We start from the raw sequence: 10,216 nt of genomic DNA on the forward strand, positions 1-10,216 counted from the left end.
GGGTCAAACGACAAAGGGTCAAACGACACAGGGTCAAACGACAAGGGGTCAAAAACGCGACAAAGGGTCAAACGACAAAGAGTCCAAAAATGCGACAAAAGGGCAAAATTTTTTTTAATTTTGACGGTTAGTATTTTTTTTATTATTATTTAAGGTTAGGTTAGGTACATTCTGGGCCGAGCGCTGCGCCTAGAACAGGTTGGGGAGCCGAGCGCTGCGGCCACGGGTCAGGTTAGTTAAGACAATTTCTGGCCCGAGCGCAGCGGCTAGGACAGGCTAGGGGGCCGAGCGCTATGGCCACATGGTCAATTATATCCATTTATTTATTATTATTTGGGGTTAGGTTAAGACACTTTCTGGGCCGAGCACTGCGGCTAGGACAGGCTAAGGGGCCGAGCGCTGCGGCAACATGGTCAATTATATTGCCAACCCGACCATTATGGAAGCCAGAATCAGACTTAAAGTTTTAAATCTTCAAAAAAGTTTGGCGGATTTTTGTGATTAAAATTGCGAGTTTCCTATGATTCAAATCAAAAAATATTTTTATCATTTTGACCTTTTGTCGTTTGACCCTTTGTCGCACTTTTGACCCTTTGTCGTTTGACCCAGTGTCGTTTGACCCTGTGTCGTTTGACTGACCCTGGGTCCTTTGACCCTTTTTCGGTGAATCGGACAGTCCTAACATCCCGGGACTGTACTGGGCTTCTCGGACAGTCCCAGGCTTAATTGGGTCTCTGAGATTAAGAAATAAACTCCGTGGTGTTGGGACTCTTTGGGTCTTTGGAACAGTCCCAACGTAACGGGACTGCCCCTGGTTTTCGGTATAGTCCCAAAGTCCCGGGACTGTCTCATGCTTTTGGGTCTCTAAAAATGAGAATTAAAACCCCTGGTGTTAAAACTCTGGGTCTTTGCAGACAGTCCCAACTTCCTGGGACTAGGCTTCTGGGACAGTCACAAAGTCCTGGGACTGTCCCAGGCTTTTGGGTTTCTGAGATTGAGAAATCCATGCCCCCAAAGACTTTGGACTGTCTTAAGCTTTTGAGTCTCTGAGATTGAAATATGAAATACTAGGCTTTTAGATCGGTTCAGTTTTGACGTTTATTGGATACAAACCAACAAACACCCAGACAGACAAGCAAAGTATATATAGACTAGGCTTTTAAGGCTCTTCACGCCCATCTTCCATTTTAATTGTGAACATGTTCTCTTTGTATACATAGTAAAACAAAAAATTCGCGGAATTTATAAAAAAAAATCGTGGATTTTTTAAATTTTCACAAATCGAATTTTGTTAGAGGCAACTTTTTGAAACTACGATCATTCATATTTTCATAAACCTTCCCTTGGGTCACGCGAGGGTCCGATCGGTTCAGCCGTTTTGACGTTTATAGGATACAAACAGACAGATAAGCAAAGTTTATATATATAGATTGAAAAAGATTTGAAAATTTGTTTGAAAAAAATCCATAAAATCCGCGAAACTGGGAAAGAAAATCCGAAAATCAAATAAAACATAGTTCACATGGAAGGAAACCTAAAGAATATGTAAACAAGTATTGATATTGTTTAGTCTGCATACCCTTGTCTAGACCTAAATAACAATATTACAATATCTTATATCATTTTAACGCAGGATATTAGTTTTTTTAAATCATCCCTGGGGATAATAATTACTCACTTTTGAAGTTTATTTTTACTAGCTTTACTTGCCATGACTTTGGTCTTTATTTATATAGTTTGATTGAAGTTAAAACCCCACTGCGTCTCGTCCCTGAATCTTTGGGACTGTCCCGGGCTTTTGGGACGGACAGTCCCAAAGACACAAAGTTCAACATGTTTGAGTTGTGATGTTTCTTGAAATAGTTTGACCAAAATTAAAACCCCATGGTGTCGGGACTCTGGGTCTTTGGGACAGTCCCAAAGTTCCGGGATTCAAGGACTGTCAAGGGCTTTTAGGTCTCCGAGATTGAGAAGAAAAAAATAAAACCCATGGTATCGGGACAGTCTTAAAATCCCGGCACTGTCCTGGGCTTTTGTGGCTCTGATAAAAAGACCCAGCAATCCCGGGAATGTCTCAAAGGAATTTAGTGTTTGCCACAAACTCGGATTTTTAAATCCAAATTTCTTTAAAACCAAATGTCGTAGACCGTAGATATTTCAAACTATGAATTCTGGTGGATCAAATAATGTAAGCTTGAAATATGAAAGGTATGCATCATCTGGTTGTTGAGATTTAGGTATTATAAAATTGACATTTGTGGCAAAAACTCAATTTCTTTAAATATTTTGTCAGATTTTGTACTTGCTGTCTAGACATCCATCCATATATTTATAAATTGTTAAGACTGCAGTTCATACTGGAATCCTATCCACTATCTATTAGCATTGTATGTATAATAATTATTAGTTTTAAAATTTGTTGATGATTAAGACAGGAAATGCTTGTTTTAGGGCACGTTTTGGTAGTTTTAGGGCACGTTTGATTGGAGGGGAACAGGGGGGGACTATTTGAAGGAAGTGGTCTATTTATGGTGGGGTAGTGGGAGTGGATTTCATAATATACTGCCGGACCACGTAATCAACTAGAAGGTATTATTTTTGTTATAAATTAGTAATTTTTTTCTTCTCCGTTTTATACCTTAAATGCACAGGAGCTACAAGTTCATGAAGAATATTTTTGTTCCTTTTAATGTATAAGTAATAAAAATATACCAAAGGACTATAATTTCAAGCTAAACATGTTCCGACAATAAAGAACTAAACTCGGTCGTGGTTTAAACTTTGATATATCCGCCATAAAACTACATACAAGGGGTTTAACTTTGATATATCCGCCATAAAACTACATACACGGGGTTTAACTTTGATATATCCGCCATAAAACTACATACAAGGGGTTTAACTTTAATACTTAATCAATTTTCTCCTTCAAAAATAGAATTTTACCGAATAAGAGTTTTACAAATCTCGATTCCAGGAAGTTTATTTATTGGTGTAGAGCGAACAAATTACCCCTCTCTTAGTTTGGCTACGTCATTTCTTATTATCTTATTATCATTATTATTATTAAATGTCTAATTTACAGGTTTATAACAAAATGTGTTGAAATATTGATCAAATTGCTAGTAATTCAGATATTCCCATGAAAATATTTGATAATTAGGTGTTCGAATTATTTATAGTATGCATGAAGGCCAATTATCTTCTTATTTTAATCAGTCTTGCAGGAACGGAAATTCAGCGGGATAATTAGGACGAACACTAATGATTAATGCATAAGATTAAATTCAAGAACAAACAATGAACAACTTGTGAATGAACTGGACGAATTTAAATCTGTTTAACTGGTAAACCTCCGAACTTGTAACCAATGTAACCAATATTCTCTAATTTTGTAGATTCCGAAATTAAGTTCGCAGCTCAGCGCAAAAAAAGTTTTTTGTTATTTTATTTATAAAGAGATATGGTCTTATAAATACGGGATGAATGGCCAGTCTTCGTATGCTTAAAGCATATTACTTGAAAAAAACCCTTTAAACTATCAAATGATTTTGTTAAGACATTCTTTTAAAGTAATACCTACAGTGAAACCCATAAAACTGTGGAATAGAAAGAAGACTATTCCACAGTTTAGTGATTCTCACTGTATAAAATTAGAAAATTAGAAAACCTAATTGGATCTTAAATATTTATCCTAAATTATTTCAAACATTGAGGCTTGACCAAAAACCACATTGATTAAATATAATCCATCAGATATTTAGACATGACTCTAACACAATTATCTAGAGAACATAATTACATGAATCATGAATTTATTCTTTGTATTCAATTATCCAACAAGTGACAAGACATTTAATGTTTTGTTTAAATTGTAGGCCGTGCAGTCATTATGTTCTGTTAACTATATTTAAATCTGAATTACTAGATTTCAGCACATTATGTTATAAACCTGAAATTAGGTATTTAATATTAATAATAAAACAATAACTCAGGAAAGGCGCAGCCAAACTTTTGGATTGGAGGGTGTAATGTTTTCCCTCTCAAAATATAAATAATATAAAAATTCAAGGCGCTTCGCGCCCTTCTTTCTAGCCTTTGAGGGCGCTTCGCGACCATCTCCTAAATTAATTGTGAACATGTTCTCTTTGTATACATCGTAAAACAAAACATGATTCATAAACCTTCCCTGGAGTCCCTAGATGTCCCACAAAAAATTTGGGCCCGATCGGTTCAGCCGTTTTGACGTTTATTGGATACAAACAGACAGACAGACAGACAAACAGACAAGCCAAATTTATATATAGATGGTTCTTCCGGGAATCGTTGGTAAAACAAGTGAGATCTTTTAAACTCTCATTTGGTAAAATTCTATTTTTAAATCTTTTATCATACATTGGTAGATAATTATATCAATACAATGAAGACGACTTTTTTATTTAAGTTTTGATTGTTAACCAGCTTTTTTCGAATTACAAGTTTACAAGAGATCAAAGATAAGCTTTATGGATTGCCAGATTCTATTTGACTTCTGTGTTTAAATGTAACCATGCTGCTTAACAGCTTGATTTGAATAAAAATTGAAATAGAAAGTCGTCTTCGTTGTATTGATATAATTGCTTACTACTGTAATGAAAAAGACTCAAGCTAATAAGATTTTTTTTTCAAATATATTAAATGTATTAAATGAAATATTTGAATAATCTAAATTGTATCATACAATAAAGATTGCATTTCACTATTAAAATGTCAGACATTTTGACAAATTTTGTACTTAAAATCTCTTAAGGTTAATATCTCTTTTCACAAAGCGTAATTTAATTTTTGAAAAACATTTAACCTATTGCAAAACAAATAAGATACATAAAATGTATAAGTAATATAACTTTTTAATCAAACATTTTTAAACTGAATCAAATTGAATCGACTAATTTTTAATTGTTTCGATATTTCAATTATAAATTGCACAAGCAAAAATGATGGAGACATCCATGTTTTCAGTCTAAAATATAACAGTGGGTTTATGCAGCAAAGGAAGGAAAATTTACAGAGCTTACAATTTTTAAAGAGAAAAACAATATTCCATATTGTTACTAATATAAAGGTTTAAAGGGGATTTGGCTTACATCCTTCTTTAATCAAGTTTACATCTTCTTTAAACAGGATTACTGAAGATCATAATTCATAGAATAGAATAAATCATGAACTTAAACTTTTCTCTTAACGGGTTTGTCGGATTTGTCGACAGTCAAAGTAAGTTCGAAAACAATTGAATAGATTTTTAAAGTTAAATTTAGTTTATATCTTTTACTACATAAATGTACGTATTCATCTATATTGTAATTGATGGAGTGGCGTTTTTTGTTTGATCTGAGCAGAAATTATTTTCTGGTTTATGATTTCAGCTGACAGTTATTTTGGAGCACGCTACGCTTTTATCATATTAAATCATCATTAATTTATATAATTATTTATTTTGTTTAGTTCTAGAGGAACAGAAGTAACGGAAAAGATAAAGATAAATTTACTGCCGGACCACGTAATCAACTAGAAGGTATTATTTTTGTTATAAATTAGTAATTTTTTTCTTCTCCGTTTTATACCTTAAATGCACAGGAGCTAGTGGAGGGGGGCCGGTACTCCTGTGTCCCCCTTGACATTGCACCCCCCTAGCCCCCCCCCCTAGAGCCAGAGGCAGGCTCTAATTTATTAAACTGTAAACTTACATATATTTTCAGATTTTTTACCTGTACCTTAATCATATTTACAAAAAATTTTTCGCGGGGTTTCATTTAAAAGATCATCAGATGACTAATAGTCAGCCTTCAGGTAGATTAATATAGATTTTAAACTTTATTTTTTCTTAATACCGGGTTTTTAGGGTGGTGCACAAAAAAAATTTCGGCGCGCTTACGCACGCCTAAAGTACACCACCTAGGGTAAACCTCCACTACGCGCCTGTAAATGCATATTTTCATTTAACCTTCAAATCCACTAAAACACTGAAACTTCAATTTCATTTTGAAAAAATATTTTTTGTTGGAAATCAACACTTTTGGCATTATTACTTATATTTTCCATCTTCATTCCATTAATTCATTAATCTCATTTGTTAACAAAATTCAAAATTTTAAAAGCACCATTCACAAGCCTTTAATTCTTTTGGCATTATTACTTATATTTTCCATCTTCATTCCATTAATTCATTAATCTCATTTGTTAATAAAATTAACAAGCCTTTAATTCTTTTGGCATTATTATTTAATCAATCTTTCAGTTCCATTATTGTCGAATAATGTTTGAAACGATTTCATTTTACTTTGTAAAGAAGTTTATAGCCTAGAACATGTTAAATGTTGAATTTCATGGATTGTTTTATAGATAGATAAATAGATAGAAATATATTGGACAGGATACAATAATCAACTAATTATTGTGTTTAAAGTCCAGAATATATGGTAGCGGATCTATAAAACCATGACCACCCCCTCCTCCCCCTCTCACTCCCTTCCTTTTCAAATTCAACCCCCCCTCTACCCCTCCCCTAGTTAATACACCTCCCCCTCCCCTAGTTAATAAACCTCCCCCTTCCCTAGTTAATACACCCCCACCCTCCCCTAGTAAATCCACCCCCTCCCCCTTAGAAATTGGTTTCTCCCTACTTCCTGAATTTCAACCACCTCTAATTATGCTTGCCCTTCCTACACCTGCTCAAGCTGTGGAAAACATTATCCTCTACACTCCTTCCATTCCCCTTTACTTGCACTCCTTTCCATTCCCCTCTACACTCCATCCATTCCCTTCACCATGCAATCCTTTTCATTCCCCTTTTCACTCCTTCCACTCCCCTTTACATACACTCCTTTTCATTCCCATCTACACTCCTTCCATTCCCCTCTACATACACTCCTTTTAATTCTACTCTACACTCCTTCTATTCCCCTTTACATGCACTCCTTTTAATTCCCCTCTACACTCCTTTCATTCCCCTCACCATGCAATCCTTTTCATTCCCCTTTCCATGGACTCCTTTCATCCCCCTATACACTCCTTCCATTCCCCTTTACATGCCCTCCTTTTCATTAATTACCCTCTATACTCTTTCTATTCCCCTTTATTTGCACTCCTTTTCATTAATTCCCCTCTACACTTCTTCCTTTCCTCTCATCATGCACTCCTTTTCATTCCCCTCTACAACCCTTTCATTCCCCTCTACAATCCATCCATTCCCCTCTACACTTCTTCCCTTCCCCTCACCATGCACTCCTTTTCATTCCCCTCTACAACCCTTTCATTCCCCTCTACACTCCATCCATTCCCCTCTACACTCCTACCATTCCCCTCTACACTCCTACCATTCCCTTCTACACTCCTCCATATCCCCTCTACACTCCTTCCATTCCCCTCTACACTCATTCCCCTCTACACTCCTTCCATTCCCCTCTACACTCCTTCCATTCCCCTCTACACTCCTTCCATTCCCCTCTACACTCCTTTCATTCCCCTCTACACTCCTTCCATTCCCCTCTACACTCCTTCCATTCCCCTCTACACTCCTTCCATTCCCTTCTACACTCCTTCCATTCCCCTCTACAACCCATTTATTCTCATTTACATCATTTTTATTCTCCTTTGAACCCCTTCTATTGCCTTTAGAAAACCTTCTTTACCTTTTTCAACTCTCAATACATCGCATTCTACGAACCATTTAAAACGATTATTTTTTTCTCGGACATACCACCTTACTGTGGTTAGTAGATGCTTCTATGCAATGAGAAGAACTGAAAATAAATATAGATATATATATATATATATACAAACTTCTAAGTTTCCAATCTGAATATATAGTGGAAAGGGGGGTATGCATGGAAGAAGAAGGGGGTTGGGTAGGGTATAGAGGAGGCATGAATGAAAGAGGGGGCGCAGGGGGGTATGCGTGTGCATTGAGAAAGGGAGGGGAATGGGAAATACTTAAAATCCAGGTATATAGGCAGTAAAAGTATCCATGCATTGCATCTAATTGTTTCTGTGTTTTCTCTAATTAGGATTTATTTAGAAGTATTTAGATTCTCTCATTCTCAATAATTCTTCTCTTTGAAATGAGAAAATATCATGCTAAATACATATTTTTTTAAATACAGCTCTTAAGTTATATTCTAAAGAACTAAAGAACTAAAGAACTAAAGAACTGAAGAACTAAAGAACTTAAGAACTAAAGAACTAAAGAACTAAAGAACTAAAGAACTTTAAGAACTAAAGAACTAAAGAACTAAAGAACTGAAGAACTAAAGAACTAAAGAACTAAAGAACTAAAGAATTGAAGATCTAAAGAACTAAAGAACTAAAGAACTAAAGAACTAAAGAACTAAAGAACTATAGAACTGAAGAATTATATCTAGGAAGAATGAGTAGAACCAGCACCCCTAAGCCTACTACCCCCCGGGCCTCTCCACCAAGGTTTACACCCTCTCCTAGGACCACACCTACTCGCACCACGCCTACTCGCACTACGAAACTATCCCCAGCTAAATCCATTCCGCTCACCCCGGTAAAATTATTTATAGTTTTCAATATTATTATTATCATCATTGTTACTATTATCATTATTATATTTATTGTTAAAACTATTATAAATATCATTATTAATTATTTTTATCTAATTCTGTAGAGTAAGATCCGTGATCAAGGAAACCATAGTATGAGTATGCTTGGAGCTGAACGCTACAAAAACCAGCTCCATACAACAGCTAACAGTGAGCTCTTCAAGTAAGTTAGATTTGAAATTAGGGGAAAATTTAGAGTGCTTTTAGCTTAATCCTCAAATTGAAACCTTTTTGTGTTTTGATTATTAACATTGATTTACGTTTCAGTTTTTGTATTCCTTGTGAAATTCAGTTGGACTTTTTCTTCTTTCTTGATTGCTCATTAATTTCTGTATCCCTCGTTATTTTTACCTTGATTTCTGTATCTACAAAAATTCGCAAACAAACCTTCTTAAAATGTGAAATTTTTCTTAGTGGTACGGATGACTTTCAAAAAGTAGAAACGTTGAAAATATAAAACATGTGACTAGGTGATTCATAGTGAGATACAATAAAAATATGTAATAAATCATTTGAATTTTCTAGTATAGCATCTTTCTTGCTCGAAAATGTCTAGGCATTCAATTCGCTCAAATGTTATCCAGGCATTGAGTAACTAGGCATTATGAAATCTAGGCATATTTATATCTAGACATTCAGAAATATAGGCATAATGTTATCAATAGGCATTACGAACTAGGCATAGATGTGATCTAGGCATAGTGAACTAGGCATTCACGAACTAAGCATTCGCGTACTTGGCATAACGTTACTGAGCTCTTAAAATTATTCCTAAATCTTTGTATCTCTTCTTGATTGTTTCTTAATTTGTGTATCTCTTTTTTTCTTTTTCATTGGATTTTGTTTCCATGGTTTCTGAATTTCTTGTTGCCTAAAGAACTTCATACAACCGTTTCTCTGATTGCTATGAACTTTTTGTCTCTTGTTGCTAGCCCTTTGTAATACATTTTTTTTATTGGCAATTGAAAAATAGTTTAATTTATTACTGACAGCGGGCAAGCTTTGTCCATGGTTAACGGTGTTTAACTCATATCAAGTAATTCACAGGAATTGATCGTTAAATCCTAATTATATATAAACCTGGATAGATAATTGGATACAATAATGAAATCCATTGTTTAAAAAATATAAAAACTGCGCTTTACATGTTGCTCTCTCATTACCATGCAATGAAGGTATAGACTAGAGATGATTATTTACCAAGTTTAGGCAACATTTAATTTACAAAGCAATTATTATTATTTTGCAAAATAAAACAAATAATCATTAACATGCATTGCTTTGATTTGTAAAGAAAGGGGTGTGTAAATAAATGATGCATTGTACATCATTAAAATAAAAAAGCGCCATCAATTTTCATATAAAACAATCTTTATAATGAACTCCTAGGACATTTTTAATGTAAATATATGATGTAACATCTATTTTAGACATTACACAAATGTCGAGTTTGTCATAATTTAAATCTAAATTTCACAGAAATAGACTGAAGGGAACACGTTCACAATCGAAACCAATCAATATTTATGGGAAATAATCGACTCGCCAATTAATTTTGCTGCCGTAATGATTTAATACCTTCCCCCTTCTGTCCATCCACCTCTCCTCTTCGC

General features: G+C 34.7%; 1 protein-coding gene across 1 annotated transcript in view; it reads left to right on the forward strand.

The window, feature by feature from the left end:
* Positions 1-2,562: 2,562 nt before the first annotated feature.
* LOC111716652 (uncharacterized) overlaps positions 2,563-10,216 on the forward strand; it is a 16,566-nt gene continuing 8,912 nt past the window's right edge. The window contains exons 1-3 of the mRNA XM_023492136.1: positions 2,563-2,589; positions 8,400-8,548; positions 8,669-8,766. Of these exons, the coding sequence (XP_023347904.1) occupies positions 8,405-8,548; positions 8,669-8,766 (242 nt within the window). The 5' untranslated portion in view covers positions 2,563-2,589; positions 8,400-8,404. The remainder of the gene's footprint in view (positions 2,590-8,399; positions 8,549-8,668; positions 8,767-10,216) is intronic.

The sequence above is a fragment of the Eurytemora carolleeae genome, unplaced genomic scaffold (assembly GCF_000591075.1).
Source record: "Eurytemora carolleeae unplaced genomic scaffold, Eaff_2.0 scaffold1, whole genome shotgun sequence".
Classification (NCBI taxonomy): Eukaryota; Metazoa; Arthropoda; class Copepoda; order Calanoida; family Temoridae; genus Eurytemora; species Eurytemora carolleeae.